This window comes from Nothoprocta perdicaria, unplaced genomic scaffold (assembly GCF_003342845.1).
Source record: "Nothoprocta perdicaria isolate Ctin4 unplaced genomic scaffold, notPer1 scaffold_4, whole genome shotgun sequence".
Classification (NCBI taxonomy): domain Eukaryota; kingdom Metazoa; phylum Chordata; class Aves; order Tinamiformes; family Tinamidae; genus Nothoprocta; species Nothoprocta perdicaria.
In genome coordinates this window covers 3,605,106-3,623,512 of record NW_020455643.1, presented here as the reverse complement: position 1 = coordinate 3,623,512, position 18,407 = coordinate 3,605,106, and the positions used below count along the sequence as shown (strand labels likewise).

The window sequence follows — 18,407 nt, the reverse complement described above, 5'->3', positions numbered from 1 at the left end:
GCAGCAGCCGTGTCACATCAGCCAGCTGAACTGCTGAGCTCCACGGGGCTCTCATTTACATGAGTGTCCATCAGGGTAGCTCTAAGTTGCACATCACGGGATTTTCACCTTAGTCTGAACACAAAACAGCCGTTAGGATCATGATAACCCTGTCCACACTGTTTTCAGATGCYGGATTCTTAAAATGGGATTTCTCTGACCAACAGGAGATGTCTGTAATGACAACTGAGCCCATCACCAGAGCAGAATCAGTGTTGGGTGAGCAGGACTGCAGCAGATTAAGATGTATTCCTGATATGCAGGAGCGATGCAACCCTTTAAAAGCAGCTTTAAAGAACTATATCAAGGGAAATGGGAGCACAGTGGGAACAAAGAGCTATCATAAATCTACTGCCTCGTAATTAGAAGCCAGCAGCATGAGCAGAAAAGCACTCAGAACTCAGCTTCATATGCACGGGCCCCTCTTCAGSAGGCCAGAGGATTAGCACAGGATAAACACACTGTAATGTGCCCGAGAGGAATGCTTTGGGCCCATCCTGTGCATCCTTTTCACTATGCTTAGTAAGTAAAGTATAAAACGGATCGAAACAGACAAATTTGCACTACCAATGGTTTTACATAAATATTCAGCGTACAGTGAAAACTGAAGAAGAGAGAGTGGGTGAAGGGAAGGGCTACAATTCACACATTTTCTGAAAAATCAAAGACCTCTCAGAACATACTTAAATATTTCATTAGCCTTTTAAAAAGCTCCCTCTCCATCTCCCAGTCCATAGCACCTTATTCCCAGAAGCAGCTTAAAAATTCACAAGTTTGGCCTCTGCTCTGGAGCCTCCACAGTGAATTATCTGCTCCGCTCACTCCTGCACCACCTTCCTCTTCCTCCTTGACTCCCAATACAGCTAATGATCATCTGCTGCTTCTCACCAGAGAGCCTGGGAAACCTTACAGACTCCCAGGCGTCTCTTCAAGATGCTTCTCTATTATAGACTGGGTTAAATTCAACTTCAGCTGGTTTTGAGCCTTCATTTAGGACCACTGAAGACACAAGCTGTTTTATGGAGCCAAGTGCCTGGCACAATAGAGCACTGAGAGGCAGCTGTGGACAGGAGATTCTGCTCTGTATTGCTGGTGCCTCCTCAGAAAAAGCAGGCAAAAAAATTAAAGAATGAGCATGAGAAATGGCGATGGAGAAGCCAAGAGCATGGTAAGAGTGTGCAGTGGGATACGATGAAGAGAAAAAAACTCAGAATTGGGGAAACTTTTTTCATTTGAAAGGAAGACCTTTCATTTCTTTACCTCTCGATGGCTTCAAAAAATCAGGATTTTTTCACAAGACATCACAGAAATCCTGGACACCAACACCGCTTTGTTCGCAAGAAAGAACAAATTTGGAAATTATGGCAAACTGCTTGAGCAGAAAGGGATATAGGTATCCTTTGCAAATTAGGCAAAACTGAGATTGAGAAAGACTACATGTCTTTACACTTCTGCAAAGACAGTTCAGCAGCTTGAGAAAGAGCAGCCTGAAGCTTGTCAAGAACCATTTACTTACTAATGCAAGTGCGCCCGTCAGCGTGGAGCCTGTACCCGTCGCTGCACTCGCAGTGGAAGGAGCCCGGGGTGTTCACACAGCCTTGCTGGCAGCCTCCGTTCACTGCCGCGCACTCGTCAACATCTGGACAAGAAAGAGAAGACTAAAATTGCATGACAGACTCAGAAAAAAAGTATTCTGGTTTTCCTGGCCCGTCTAAAGATAACACATAACACAACCATTGCACTTCAAGGGTTTCTCTTTTTTCTTGTTGCTCTTTGCTTCTGCATTGTAAGCGAAGCAAAGAAAATGGAAATTTCATGGAGTTTTCCAAATTTCCTGCGGGCACTGCCTGTGCACGCTGCACTTCCGAAGCACTTGCTAATGGAAGTGATCTGCAACACGCATGCTTCCTGAGGCCCCAGGAAACACAGGCAAAGAGCTACAGTAATGGAACACATCTGATAACATCTGGCTTTTATAAAGATTTGAGGTATGAAGATTTCCTTTTGCATCAGGCATATTTTTAGCAGTTCCTCTTGAGGGTACTGGCACATACAATAGGCAAAAAAGGAAAAAAAAGACATGCAAGAGCATCTCAATCRAACAGTTTCAATCAATGAGTTGAAATATATACAAAGAACTTAACTATTGCATTAGATTTTGTGCTACATTTTCTGTAACTCTTCTCCCTTGGCTTCCTCCTGTTCACCTGAGCTTTTCTTGACTTCTTCTCAGATGACTTCCCTGTCTGAGAAGTGATTTCATTGCAATCATTTCCTGATGGTATCTGTTCTCCACCTAGGCAGGCATCTTTCCATACTTCATACATTAGAGGATTATATTCAGTCAAATAAATAGGGAAACTGCCACAGGCCACTTTGAAAATGTTTCTGTAACATTTCATCCAAAGATGATGATGGAAAAAAAGAATCAATATTTTTTTAGCAAATACRTGGAAGTTTAAAATAGATCTACAAAACCAAAATTTTCAGAACATATAAGCAGTGTCAGGATCTTCTCAGCACATGAGGCTGCTGCAAGTAGCATTCGATTGGCATGTTGATGTCACTGTCACAAATCCCAACATACAAGTCATCGCAAATAAGGGTCACTTAGTCCATACCSTGACAAAACTCGGCACACTAAATGCCTAGAAACCCCCCTCTCCTTAACAGCCTCGAGCACAGGCAACTCCATGTGCACCTTTCTGGCCCAGGTGCAACCCTGATATCAAATTATCCTCAGCACTCAAGTCATTTTCCATGGCTAGACCCAACCCACCCTTCTGCAATATGTAGCTATATGGGAATCGACCCCTTTACAATCCATTTTCCCTTCTGGGAAGTTTCCCACTGATTTTATTGCTCTTTGGATTATGTTCTGAACCCCCTAAAGGACTGACCCACCCAAAACAACCCAACCTGAAGGAAGGACGGGCTGCATGGAGCAAGGAGAGGAGCCGGCAAGGGAGCAAGGCAGGCGGGATGGAGAGGAGCAGGGAAACCAGAACACAAGGAGGACTCTCCTCCCACGTTGCCCTTGAGGAGAAGGGGATCTGGCTTTCAGATTTTTGCTGCTGATATGTCTGCTTTGCATTTCTCTTTATGGTTTACATTTTTTATGTGTTTATGTTTATTCCATTTTGGAAAACCTAATGAAAATTAAATGAAAAAGGAAGTTTTAAAGATGATTTGGAAACACAAAATGTCCTGGTCCTGATGAAATGTAGTTATATATAAAGTTAAATTTTAATACTTTACATGTGAATTCCACTCATGTAAAATGAAGTCCTTATGTTCCCYAGTGTTTAAATTCAGACCATTTGCTAACGTGTGCAACTTCTTGGTCCTGCTAAATTTGCTCTTTTATTAGACTGTATACTAGGTACATTTCCTGCAGCCTGGAGGCATCTGGAATACTCTGTAAACAGTAAATAGAAAATGTTATTCATCTTGTTGAACACAATACCGTTAAGAAATGCTCTACTAAAATCAAACCCAGTCTTGAGTATCACAGAACTAAAATAAGTTACAAGGTTCAGAAATATATAACAAGGAAGCAGCTGATCTATACAATATAGCATATTATGGTACTTGTACCTCAATAATCTCACTTGCTGTGGATTTCCATATATTAATTTTATAGGATACAACCAGCTGCAGAAATTCCCTAATATATCAACTACAGCTTTCAATTTGGATATCAGCACTTTTGCAAAGGAGTAGGAAAAAAAAGAAAAGAGTGGAAATGATAAAAAAGAGCAAGCCAGCTCTTTTTCACATGAACATTTAAACAAGGGACTTGATTTGCAGAACAGCTCTGTGCCTTGGAGCCCYGGGAGACTTCTTCAACTGCCTTCCTATCATCACCTATCGCAGCACCCACCCTCTGCCACCCACCTTCTGCATTAACTTCTCCTAACAAATGGGTGCCTAACTTTGGGCACCCACTAAGAAAGACAAAACAACAACAAAAAATTCACCTGACCAGAATACCACAGGGACAACATATTTTACTGAAATCAGAAATCATGCCCACGATGCAGTCCCAGCGGCGGCGGCTCCGCACACCCCATGAATGGCAYGCTTGACAGCAAACAAGTCTGTTTAGTTTAAAGCTTCTGCAGCAAGATCAATACTTTAAGGACTACATGTTGAAAGATTCCTTCACATATCATAGATATAATCAGGAAAAAATGCAATACACAGTTGCCTTTCAATTTCTCCTCAGTGTTAGGGACAGGAAATAATTTTACCCCCACTTACAGGAGAAAAATGCCTAAATTATTTTGTCTGGGAAGCACTCTGCAAAGCAGACTCTAACCTAAATGCTACCTCCACACTGGCAAGCTTGAAAAGTGTAACCTCTTTTGATCTTTATACTAGAACACTGACACTTATAAAAGACACATACACYAGGAAAATGAGAGACTTTTAGAGGTATATTAAGTAGCTGTTTCTTTKTCCACATGCAAGTAACTATAGAAATGTAAAATTCTTCAAACAATTATAGAGTCAATCCACATGAGATTACAGGCCATTGTATCTATTTAACAATACACTATAATTAAGTTTGGATTATTTTCTACTACAGATCAAACTGAAACAGCTACACAGTAACGTTGTATAGCTACACTTTAGGACCCTTATCTGAACTAACCTGAATTCCAAGCCATTCAAGGTTTCCTTATCACAAGCCATACCCTGATGAGAGCAACTGCACTTCAGAAAGCARAGCAAGAGGCATCTAGTGAAAGGCAAGTTCCCAAAATGAGAGTTTTGTGCTGTCCCAAAGTCATCTTGAGCTGGGGATTAGGCTGCAAGGTGAATAAAGCAGCCAGTATGTGAATATTTTCCTATTCACGTATGAAACACAGAGCTCCAGGATTACCTGTTTGCAATTCAGGGTCATCACACCAGTGGCATCTGAGAACAGCTCGTTCTTTTTTGTTTTGCCTTTTTTTTTTTTTTTAATATCATTACTAAAATGTAATCAAGCACAACTATGATAATCCATTTCCTTAAAAATAAACAGATAGCAGCATTAACTGGAAACATCAATGATTTGTGGATCTGCAATTACATTTTTTGAAACGAAAAATGCAGGATGTTATCAAAGCTACTCCCTACCAACATCTTAGGCTTTTAAACCGTTACGAAAGGAAAACAACATGCAAAACTAAAGAAATATCAAAAGTTGAAAAAAGCAGTTCCAATTTTTGGATTGGGGAGGCTCGAGTACGTGTATTCCTTCCACATTACACCCTTAAGCCTTCAAATAACAAGTACCTCAACAGTCACGAGCCTCAAAAAGGGAGTGAAAGTGCTTGTCCTTGATAACAACCATTGGATAGACACTTCATGAAATCCTGATTCCTATTTCCTTTTAAATCCATCTTCTTCAAGGAACCCTTCACTACCCTGAAGACTACTACGTCATCTTCTCTTCCATCTTATTGCAGAATGCTATATCCATGACCCTTTTTTTCTCTGCTGCAGGCACATTTGGGCTCTGGTGTAGGACAACCACCACTTCAGATCTCAAAATGCCTGCAGAAACACTTCGAGAAGGGCCTGCTTTTCTTTCAAGATCAATTTACTTTTTAAAATAAATGCAAGAATGCTTCTCATCTTGGTTCTTTGTAAGGTCAGTGTCTGCAACTTYCMGCACTTTTCACATACAGCTTATTTGTGTGGTTGTTTGGCAACTACAAGCCCATGACAAAAGCATCCTCTCACATCGAGGCTGTTGCAGGCCTTTCAGAATATTTCAGAATATTTCAGAATATTTAAGGTTGGAAGGGACCTCTACAGATCATCTAGTCCAACCTTCCTGCTCAAGCAGGCACACCTAGACCATGTGGCACAGGGCGGCATCCAGGCGGGTTTTGAAGACCTCCAGAGTAGGAGACTCCACAACCTCCCTGGGCAGCCTCTTCCACTGCTCTGTTACCCTAACAGTAAAGAAGTTGCTCCTCACCTGGAGACGGAACTTCTTATGCTTCAGTTTGTGGCCTTCTCCTTCTTGCACATTTTTCAGTAAAATGAAAGGCTGGATATAAGATTATTTGTTATCGAGGCTCTGCTGCAGGCCTGAGTTCCCTGCTCTCCTTTGGGCTGGGCAGCCTGTCAATAAGGTAGGTACTTTGGGAATCCCTGAATGGAAACGGGTGACATTTCGAGGCGTGAGGAGAATGGCATTTACAGGAGGGCCGTCTTGCCACGTCGAGGGCTGAGCAGGCCCCGCGTGGGGCTGYGGAGACGGCCCTTCAGCTCATGTCCCTGCGTGAGGGGCACTTCCCAGGGTGACAAACGAGGAGGCTCTGCAGCATCCGCGGATTGACAAGTGTCTGGAGCTGCGACCTCCTGACAAGTGAGCAGAGGACATCAGCTCAGTCCTTAGGTTCATCCTTGCAGGAGCCAATGTTAAAGAGGGATCTCAACAGTGATAAAGGGACAAACTAACAACCCCGCCACAGCAAGCGCCATCCAGCTGTACCRAACAATGCAGAGAGGCAGAGACTGAATAAATTTAAGCTGCGAATGTCACCTGCGCAGCAAACACAGGCGACCTGACAGGGATGAAGAGWTTTATGTCAGGCTGGGAATTGCTGCCAGCCCCCCCGGCAGTCAGAGCAGCACTACGGCCTTGCACTGACAACGTGTCACGGGCGGCAGGGCCGGCGGCTCCGYGCACACGAGCCGGCCTGTTTGCTCTCGCCCAGCTAAGCGCAGCCGGGGCACAGCGGGATGTGCCACCCGCCCAGGGCATCTCGACTGCAGCCCTTGTGCAAAATGCACAAGAAATATTCTTGCAAGATGCTCAAGAAATACGACGTTGAATCGGGCTGAACAGCACGTGCCCATTAGTGGTTTGCACCGGCAACCAGCTTGCCAGGAAAAGGCTGCAACCAAGAGAAGCAGCAAACAACCTTTATGCAGAAGGTGGCTTGTGCTGATGGCTTTACATTTGTATGTTATATTATAACTCATTACACTAATTATTTCTAAAATGTCCTAAGCAGAGGCAGGAAGCATGGTGCGACTATAGTATCCTAGAATTCAGGAAAGTCAGTGGTTTGTCTCCGTGGGCCTTAGCTTCACATTATTTTGAGGATTAAAGCAGTACAGTCGATGGCTGTGGTGCCACAGAAACGTAGAAGGGAAGCCAGGATGATACATTAAAAAAAAAACAGACAGAAGCATTAAGTGGCTGCATTTATAATTCTGACTCCCTTATTTTTGATATTTAAAAYGAGAAGTCACCAGAGATTTATGGCAGTGCTTTTCTTCTGTTCTTTGTAACAGCACCGTGATTACTCTGGTTTATATATTCCAAAGGATGTTTAAACCTCAAGCAAATTAAGAAGTTAATATATCATATGGTCTTTCCCCACTAATTTATATGGTAGAATTTCAACATGCTAATTGTTTCGAACTTCAATAATTTAGATGTTAAGGAAGCAAGGGAAACAGATTGGTCTTAGGCCTCCCATAAGCTGATCTCAAAAGTTTGAATTAATTTTGTAAAAATATAACAGAATCACTATTCTTGTTAGTAAATTTATACAACATTCAATTTCCAGCTTCCCTAAAGTCATGCAAGTCTTGAATGTGAAAAAATCCACCATCTGACCCACAATGTGAAGCCATTCCTAAATACACATACTATAATGGTGGTATCATTTGCTCCTGAAGCATAGAAGTTAAAACAGTCTATTCCATTTTCAAAACTAGGCTGCAGTTTTGTTCCTAGTATCTCTTGTTCCCAGTAATATATTTGTTTTATTTTTTCAACTATGTAAGAAGCTAGAGGTATTGATAATAATACGAAAATATAGCAATTTTTAAGTCTGGTCAGGTTAGACTCTAAAATCTCCAAGATAAAGCTGAATTACTGCTAATTTGAAAAAAAAAACTCTGTTTCTCTGAATGAAACTCAGCTAGGAAGAGGGAAGAGAGTAATTTTCAATAGCTGTGATTCCTCCTCAAAGCTTACGTTTTATTTATATATATACCCATATATATTTATTTATATTTAAGCCTAACAGATAAAAATCTCACGAGCTCTTCTTTGGAATAGTCTACTAGAAACTACTGTTCAAACACCTTCGTGAAACAGCTTTAAGCACAGATAAATGTGCTCCCGTGGAGCTAGCTGGGTCATTTTAAGCTGTTCCTGCCCCGTGGCATTTATTTTTGCTCCTCCACTGCTTCTTTCTGCCGTTCCCTGGTCCTTCCAATGGATTTTATGAGCATCCCTTGCCTGCTTCACCTCCACGTCAGCCCAGGGAGCTTAGATCACTGCTGAGGCTTACTTAAATTTCAGTAAGTCACAGGTGTCGGAGACGAGCTTGCTGCAACAAAATTAATGGAAAAGCTCGAGCAAATCATACTGAAAGGAGCATGTCAAGTCTGATAAGAAACTGGTTAAAAAGCATGGTGAAGAGATTCCTTACCCAATTTAGCCCGGTGAACCAATTCCCCAGTGAGAGAGGGCCCTTATTAGAGCAGAGGGTTTTGCTCTGCGTTTCTTCTCTGCGCAGGATTAAGGACAAAGCAGCTTTAACCAGCACTTCTCTGGCAGGGCTGTCCAATTAGCTACGCACAGGAACAGACCTTGGAATTTATTTAGTTATTTACCTTCTCCTTGAAATCAACAGCACGMAACAGGGCGTTTTGCTCGGCTTCTCTGTCTTTCACGTTGTCACCCCTCTGGAGACCTGTATGGTGAYGAGGTCTTTTGTGCCCTGGTTGCCTGAATTGAGGGTTTTATTCCCCAATCTGCCCCAAAATATTTACCAGGGGCTTAGCTCAATGCAGAGGCAAGAGCCCTTCATGCACAACTCTCTATGCAAACCATATGTTGCAGCTGAAAACTCTGCAGATTATAATTAGAACTGTCCATTCCACTTAAACAAGGTCAAAAATGAAAACTATTGCAAATTCAATAAACAGGCCATTTCAAAGTAGACACCGGGGAAGACAAGCTTAACAACTTAATTGACAGGTAAAGCTTCATTTCTAATCCGCATTTTGATATTGTCTGTAGCCTCAGGAGTCAAAACACATCATTGTTCAGTCCTCAAAATATGCAGAGAAAATGAAAATGTCAGTTGAATAAAAAAAAAAAAGGAGAAGCATCTGTTTGATAGCTGTGTAAGTCTGTGATATGTAAACTGCTTTGGAGTCAAGCATCCCTAATTAGAGTTTGAAGGCATTCTTCATTACATATACACATACAAATATGTTTTTTAAGCAATTATTGGGATCAGATGATTTGAAAAAAACAAAAATAAGGGTAAAGGATTAAAGGAATATGATAACTTTCCTGGGTAGGCCTCAGAGAGCACTGTGATGTTTTCACATAACAGCGAAGAAATAAAATACTTTTTCCTCTTCACAATGCAGAGCTGCAGATTTTCCTCTGCTTTTAGTCTTTAATGCAAAAAAAAAAAAAAAAAAAAAAAAAAAAAAGAACGATCTGTCTCTGAATCTTGGAGCAGTACAGAGCTTCTCAGAGAAGCGGAGCCAAAAAGGAAGGCTGACAGGATCAACAGCCTCCACACTGGGGTGCTACTAATAGGTATTTTGGCAACAGTACAGGCTTGACTCCGATTGCTGTGAATCTCCACACAGATGGACATCAGCTCATACATATATATAAAAAAAACAGTTCAATTGATTTCATTCAGCATTTTCTGCATAAAGGAAGAGAGTGAGAGACTGCACCTACTGTAAACAGGGGAATTAGAACAGCAAGACTGGCCTATGCCCCACAGCCGCGTTCTGAAACACGTCACTAGCASCAGCAGGTTCCCTGCAGTGCAAGATTCTGCATTGCAAAAGGCAAGATTTTCTGGAATGGGGCATAACAGCCAAAGGAAACGTGTTATGGGACTATGTCAGACCMCTAATTTTTAAATCCTATTCCTCGTCACAATTCAGCTAGTCCATGCTGGGAAGCAAGAGGGTGGCGAGGGAAGACAGGATATCTGTAAAATGTACAAAATAAGTGACGGGATGGTGCAGTCTAAATTCCTTGTACAGATTCAAATCTGAGAAGCACTAAGGTAGCTGATGTCTGGGCCATCAGCATCTTTTCTCAGCAAGACATGACATTTTGAAAACAGTTATAGAATAAGAACAGAGAAAAACGACTGCTCTGAGGAGAACATCTGCTTTTCCTTAGCAGCAATACTAATGCCTGCTTGCTGAGCTCAGTAAATGCCTTTACTACAGTAGGATGCACAGAGAAATGTCTTTTACATACACAGCAAAATATGCAAGAGAAAATGATAATTATGCAAATACCTTCATAATCTGATCTGCTTCCAGCTTACAGTACCTACACCCTGCTTGTCTGAAACGCCAATGCTATCTGTGACAAATGTCCTACTTTGCTTAGTGAAAAGCTTTAAGCCATCACATAGATGAATTTGTCTTGCAAACTGACTGGGACATAAGCCAACCTCGGTAGTAATTGGTTTGGGTGGAGAAGTTGCCAATCAGGAGTGTTTTGTTCACCATGTGAGACACATGCAAGGCTGTTCTTACTCTCTCTGACAGGCCTGCTTTGGTTTTATAAGGCCAAGATAATTTGGAGGGTGGGGGCTAGGAAACAGGCAGAGAAATAAGACAAGTCAGCCACCAAGCTTCATGTCTCTGAGAGCTTCACATGAGCAAGAACACAGCACCTTCCGCTCCATTTTGTGTAAAAACTGGTTCCCTGAAATTGCTCTACAGTCATTAGTCCATAAGATGCTTCGAGCAAGAGGAGTTTGCCCTCTGAGGCTGTCATAGCTCTAAGCTGATGATCTGTAACAYGAATTGCCAGTCAATATAAAAACAAAGGGATGTTACCCAGATTTTCTTGTTCTTCCTTGTGACACACATTAGCCACGACTCTGCAGAGATTCACTCACAAGGAGACAGAAGCGGCGCCAGCACATCCCAGCTCTGTCCTTACTTGCAGAATAGGATCCTAACGAATTCTGTCATTAAGCACAGAAGACTTCTATTTTTTCCCTAGGATTATAACGACACCAAATTAATCACCTGATTGCTCCACTTTTATTAGCCATTTTTGATCTCCTTCACTGACATTGAATCCCTGTCGGAACAGTAACTGCCAGCAAGGCACTCAGGTGGGTTTTCCAAGAGGCAGAAAGCAATGAAGGCAGGTGTGTTTCAAGCCAATCTTCTAATAAATCACAGCTAAAGCCCTCAGGTACTTGTGTAATTGAAGTTTGAGTAATCCAATACAATGTTGATCAAACTACTGATCTTTTAATAACAAGCTGTAGCCTTCCCAGCAGCGCCTGATCTGGGAGTCAGGTCCGGATCGCTTCCTTAGGGCCAGGGCTTTCAACCGAGAAGCTGACAGATTTCTGCTTGTTTCAGATTTTATCATGTATCTTTCTAACGCTTTTAAAGTATATATCAGATGGCTCATAGCATCCATGGGTGTTTCAGTAGGAAAATGGGGGGTTTATTAGTTGTCCCTGTGAAGAATGGTGGTAGTTGCTACTAAAGGAATAGACAAGCAGCAGTCAGGGGTTCTACTTCTCCCTATCTTAGTATCTGCTGCATGTCACTGTTTACACAGCCTGCAGCCAAAGCCATACAAAAAGCTTTGTTACTCTGCACAGTTCTCTTCTCTGAAAGGCAAATGTGCACATTTTTCCCTTTATAATTTCCATTTAAAGTATGAATTGAAGGTTTCTAAGCCTTGTCTCTCTATACAAGGATAATTTAGTTGCAATTTGTATTTTCGATGCGCTCCAAATGAACACCAGGATGACTCACGTGCTGTTTATGAGATGCTTATATTTGCCAATAAATACGTTGCTACAAACAAGCTATAATTTAAATATTCAAAACTCTCAGTTCAGCATAAAATTACTATTAATTGTAATTTTGAAGACCATGACCAGAGCTCCCATTTCAGGCTTGCAAAGCTCTTCCCACACAATGAATCTTAAAAGTACGAGCGCATTTTCTTTCCTGACAGGAGCAATCATTGTATCTCTGTAACTGCAGAAAAGATTACCTAGCTTTTAATCCACATTAGACGGCTCCAATAATACCACGCTGCTTCTCTTGAAAATAAACTAATTATTGTCAATCAGCACAGTGGAATGTTAACATTCTCCATAACCCGCCTTTTCAAAGGTATTCACAAAAGCTAGAAACTAGCTAATATAAACTAATCATCAGAGCCCTGCAAATGTCTCAAAACATATTTGTTCTGCAGTCTGTCATTTCTGTCACATTATTTCAATCTGCCCATTATATTTTGTCTGGACAATAAGAGTCCTGTTACACAGCTAGAGAGTGTTTTTCATCCAAATATGCAAAGCTCTTTGTAGGCATTAATTAAGCCACATTACATTCCCCACGGACACGGTAAGTATTATATTACTTGCAGACCTTAAGCATTTTCCTCGCCACAGGCTGATCAATAAAGCCTTCTACCCCAAGCAGTGTGGACAAAGAAAGGATCTCACGCCAGCAGGTTTCATCCCGCCAACCCTTCCACACAAATCCATAGCTGCAAAAAGCGGCCTCCCTGCCAGAGAAGCGCTGAGGCAACGACTCCTTCTCCCTCCCTTTACACAAGCCCTCCTTTCCAAAGCCAACTCCAAGCCGCAGTTGCCACCTCATATTTCCCTCCAGCTGGCCGAGCCCATGTGAGGCTGTTTGGAGCCCGGGACAGACTCGCGAGCYGCGTGGCAGCCGTCCCCGTGACGAATCTATAATGGGGTCTGACGCACGCCGAGGTTTCAAGCACCATATGGAGGAGAGCAGCAGAGCCTGCAGACACGGGACACGTCGGTTTTGGCTACCTGGGAGGCCTGTGACACCTACAAACAACTYTTCCTCTCAGCCCATGTCTGATCGAGCGATCAATAATTCATCTGATAACCGAAATGCAGCACGGGCTGCCAGGTTTTTCTGTGGTTTCTAACGTGCCTTTTAAAGTATCACAGTGCGTTGGCACGCGGCAAGGGATGCTGGAGGAAACGTCTTACACATTGATATGCCACGCTACACCAAGTCTCAATGTAATCCTTATGTAATTGGAAAATTAAACTGACAGTTACATATTTTGTGTATGCACGAGGCTGCTATTAAAATGCGACAGGTGAATCAAATGTTCAAAGAGAAAAATCTAGATTAAAAAATTCCTCCATGGAAAAAGGGCAGTACTCTGAACCAATCCCTGTTTCTTTCTTGAGAGGCGAATGGTTCCGGTCTGACTATCCTGAGATCCAGAGCTGCAAATCCAGGCAATCTCTCTCAAACTTCCTTAATGYTTCTGCTGCTTTGGACTCTCTGATTAGGATATTTTTCCCGGACATTGGCCATTTCTAACCAATTGGTCTGCGTAAAATTCCTGCTTAGGGGAAGTGATTTAAAACTGCGGCTGTACATCTTATCCACAGTTCCAATCGATCAAAAAATGTATACAGGATAAACGAAATCCCTTATCAATGGCTGTATTCATTTGGGAGGAAGCTGTCATAACTGTTAGTTCATCTGTCCTGAGGGGGATCATATGTGAGGAATTACGTGGTTTAGTTCATGGTCGACTTTGCTAAACATAGGAGAGGGGAAAGGAGTGAATTTAGCAATTCTCAAGCATGACTCACAGAAAACCTAAACAAGTGCGATTAAAATCCTAAATTAAATCACTACGGTTACCTCAATGAGTTCAGAGTATCAGATGCTCTTCTCAACTGAGTCTGCCACATTATCGCTCTAAATATAGGCTAGACTCCGTTTTCTTTATCTGCCCTCCACGGTTTGAGTATCTGCATTTACTCCCCCAGGAAAACAAGCCAGACCTGAATGACTGTGATTTTGTTGAGCTCGGTAGATGATATATTTTAATAAGAGGGAAAGGGTTCATGTGTCCCAGGCACGTAATTGCAGGATTAGGCTTGGCATTCAGTGCCAAACGGGGGGACTCGCCGCAGCCACCGCAGCCGGACGTCCCCGCTCGGCTGCAGCTAAATCCACACAACGTCCAGCCTGGGTTTCTCCCTGCCACAGGCTAGTGGCAAGCAGGATTCAATTAATTTGGTAAAAAATGCCCAATAACCTACGGATTATTTTACCTTCATGATATAGCGTTTATAATTTTTTACCATTTATTCTTGGTAAATTTATTGCTGTAATGCTGGGGGGTGAACACAGAAAGACGACACCGTTGCACTCACAGCTACTTGCCTCTATTGATCCCAGCTGGCTCCTAATGCAGGATAGGACAGCGTAGGAAAGGTTACTTGGATGACCTCCAGCATTCCTTTCCTCTGAGAAAGCACACACGAACGCTTACCGGGAGAGACGGAATTTCCAAAAGAATTACTGAGCATCAGAAATGAATTTTAAGTTGAATTTTCAATAAAGTTTGCCAATACTTGCAAATATAAGCTATTGGAGTCTTATAGTGGTTTCTGTCCAGATTGTCTTTGCAGTCCTGCACAAACAATATGGACTTCTCCCACCTAAATTCAGTAGCCTTCACAGAAAACGTTGTCCTGTACAATGCTGAATAGTCTTTACAGGGCACAACTAAACCTTAGTCTTTGCTAATATCCTTTCTATTATAAAAAGAATATGGGAAATCCATGAGCTGCGCTTACTGTGACCAGAAATCAAAAGGAATAATTGTGCTCTTTATTTATGACTAAAGATATTGATTTGACAGTTAGGAACAACCATAGAGAAGCAATTTTTAAACATAAAAGCAGCTATGGCTATTTGTTTAATGTACTTCAAATGATCAGACATGTATCAGCATTCACCTTTTGACAGAAAGCTTCACTTTTTTAAATATATTTTACAATTTAAACAGCTAAAAGTTTTCTGGTTCATTTGTAAGAATCTATTTTGGATGCCTGAGGTRCCTGAGAGTTCTTAAACACACTGCTGGGAAGACCAGAAAGCGCTTTTTTCTCTTTCTTCTTCTCAACTCTTTTTCATTCCCTATTCTTCTCTTCCATCTAGTTATGATGAAAAATGCCACTCTAATTAAAATATTGCTCATAGTTACCAAGATTACCCTTATCCTTCTGCTAAGGCTCCAAGACCGAGATGCCCATCCCTCTAATTACTCTCTGAGGTGGTAGCTACAGGTTACTGTGCTACAATTCCTCCAAAAATCTTTATTTCCAAATCTTAGGATGAGGTTTTGAAGTAGAGAAGGATAAAGGTGTCTGGGTGCTTCACCTTATCCAGGTGTGATTTCCCTGCATTACTGCAAGTTTTGAGCTTTTGCTGAGTGAAACTTGTTGCGTGTTGAAACAGGAACAGTCTACCTCTCATCCTGTAAAGTTTCATCTGTTTTYCTCACTCTTTCTATTGAAATAGTCCTGAAAACACCTACGAGTAAATCTGTGTAGTAGTATAGCATAATATTATGAGTCAAATGGAAATTTCTAAGACAAGAACTACTGCAAAAATAACCTAAATCCCCGTGATGGACTCATTTCTTCTATTAAAAATAAAAAGACTATGATGAAGTGGTCTCTGCAATAACATCCCCCTTCTGTATTATCTCCCTTTACTCCTTGCCATTTCCTTAGTGGAGCCCTCTGTTAAGTCCCTCATTTTTTTCCTGGTACATAGCATAAGTGGTGCATTGATTTGATGAGGAAGGAAAACAGACCAAAATACAAAGTTTCACCAGAACAAATTCTGACCGGGGCCTCAGATCTCACAGACTAAATAAATAGTGAGGTCATTTTAATAAACTCTTTCTCTTAGACAAACCCCTCAGTATTCCTCTTAGTCATTCCTTAGCCATTAACTCTTCTTTGGAAACAGTGTTTAGAGAGTTTACATSCGACATGAAATCAAGACAAATCGCTGACCCCAGTGCCTATTATATTACTTGGATAAACAGTTGGGGCCTTGCAAAGTCACACACTGTCTCGGGATGTAGCCGTTGCAGAAGTGGAGCTGGCAAAGGCCAGGAARGCTGCCAAGGCTCCAAAGTTTGACCAAAATCCCCAGGGATGACAGTAGATCAGGTTACAGGGATGCGAATACTRCTCTAATCAGTAAAAGAAAAGCTTCTTTTCATCAACGGCTAATCTTCTGACTTCATTTGTCACTAACTTCTTCCAGTTGCCTTGACAGATGAGAACACACTAATATAAATAAGAAATGACAGTCTATCAAAGAAGGTTAACATTAGGTCATGGCCTTTTTTATTGGACTTGTGCAGCTTATTCTAGGGGAAAACCAGGGTTCTGCAGCCCTCGACTCGGCATGTTTCACACAGCTGGACCTGGAACTGAGTTCCAAGACCGGACTGAAGTTTGGAAAACACCTATTTCACTTTTTATGATGCTCAGGCAGAACTGTTTTGCATTAATATAAAATATAAAATGGAGCATCTACAGCTCTCATGGCATCACGGCAGAAGTCCGTGTTTCCTCTTCTGAACATACAAGGGGGGCAGGACATGAAGAGGCTGATTGGCCTCAGTTACTTGGCAGACCAGAGACAAAAGCACCCAAAACATCTGCCGTTTCTAAGGCACAAAACCTTGATTAAATGAATACTGCAAATTCTACAGATAGAGGCACAAGGAACCAGACTTGTTCACACACACACACAGCTCGCCTCCTTTACTCACACCAAGTTATCGTTTTCATGAGCAAATTCAGCAAAACCACCAACCCACAGCAGTTAAGTTAATGCTCACTGCCATAACTTGTTTCAAGCTAATATTGCCTGTTTTTGCTGTACTCATATAGCCCCTTGTGCCTTGCAGACAACTATGATGCCCCAGAGGTTGAAGAGCTTGAGCATCCTCAGCAGTTTCATCGTCCACGGTGAGATAAGGCCCTTGGACCTCCCAAAACTGCTCACAAAAAGAACAACTATTTCTGACAAAGTCAGGGGTATATTTCATCCTATAGCAGAATTCCTTAATTTTTTATCCACTTTCTGCTCCTTAGCACTAAGAGCTCTAAACAACTAAGAACAGTTTTAAATAAATTTATGGTTACTTCTGACAACATCTTTCTTTTCTGTCAGAAGGACATTCTAATTTGTTCCCAAAAAAAACAATATCACGTAATGATCTCCTGAATAAAAAAGTCTGCACTACTTCTATGGTGGTTTTATAATGCTATGCCTTATTTGTATCTTAGCTTATATAAAAAAGCACAGTTATTGATCTTTCCATTCACTGGTGAAATAAAACCCAACCATGAGATGGATAACGGAAGCAGATCAATAGCACTCAGCTATTTTACACTATACTTTAGATTAAAAGGWAATATAAAGCAGACTATGAAGCTACAAGGAAAGAAGGAATATAGCTACCCAAAGTGACTATAATAAGCCTTATTCTTGCAAAACACCAGGGTAACCTCAGTGATCATGTTCTACCCTCACCTGCAAAATGGCACCAATGAGCAATGCATCGTGCAGGGGCAGCAATAAAGTACATATGTAAGGCATAAAGTAATAAAGGTCACATGTTTACTTTACTGCCAAAGAGTGGTCAAGCATTAAGTCCCTTATGCTGTAAAACCAAATGATGAGGAGCTGAAGGTCTCTTGTGCAGGTCTATACAGCCATATACTCATTGTCATTATCAACTTCACTAAGATCCACTTGTAATTAGTGTCACCGCTACGTTCACACTATGTTAAGACTTGAATGGCAACCGGTTCATTCCACATTTCCCTTTTTTTTTTTGGCGAGAACCTTTCAAGTAATGGTTTCAAAATTCTTCAGTAATTCTTGGTTAGGTAATATATTTGATAATTTGACAAGAATCAAATTTCCTAGGCTCTGCTTGTGTCTTTAATGAACAGAATATAAAATATCCTTCAATTCTATTATTTTGAGTATATTTTAAGAATAGTAGAACTAAGCAGAAGAAACACTAATTTTACTAACTCATTCTCACAACTATTTTGACAGAAACAGCACTCTCACAGGCTAAACAATCTCGAATTAAGATGAGTAGGATCCTGGCTTTCAAAATCTGAAGGTTTTTCAGGAACTTCTAAGCAAATCTGAAAACAGTAATATTCTCCAGCATATAGTGCTATGAACTAATTCGCATGCCAAGTACCATGTAGTTCCCAAAAGAGGTAACGGAGATATGAGGTGAAGTGGCAGGAATTGGGATCACACACAGTATTTCCGGCTGAAGTTCTCAAATGGCCAAAATGAACACAGAGAAAATCACAATAATCACATCTAAGAACTGCAGTGCTTTTTATCAGCCCTTAAAATGGAGTTAAAGGACCAAGGCATAATGGAATCCCAGCAGAGCTGAATTTATGAGATCCTGTGCAACAGCAAGAGCCACAGAAGATGGCTTCTTATGAAAGGAT

At 41.4% G+C, this 18,407-nt stretch overlaps 1 protein-coding gene across 1 annotated transcript in view; it reads right to left on the bottom strand.

The window, feature by feature from the left end:
• LOC112952379 (multiple epidermal growth factor-like domains protein 6) overlaps positions 1 to 18,407 on the bottom strand; it is a 166,877-nt gene that overhangs the window by 59,421 nt on the left and 89,049 nt on the right. Inside the window, exon 6 of the mRNA XM_026045227.1 lies at positions 1,556 to 1,678. Coding sequence (XP_025901012.1) covers positions 1,556 to 1,678 — 123 coding nt within the window. The remainder of the gene's footprint in view (positions 1 to 1,555; positions 1,679 to 18,407) is intronic.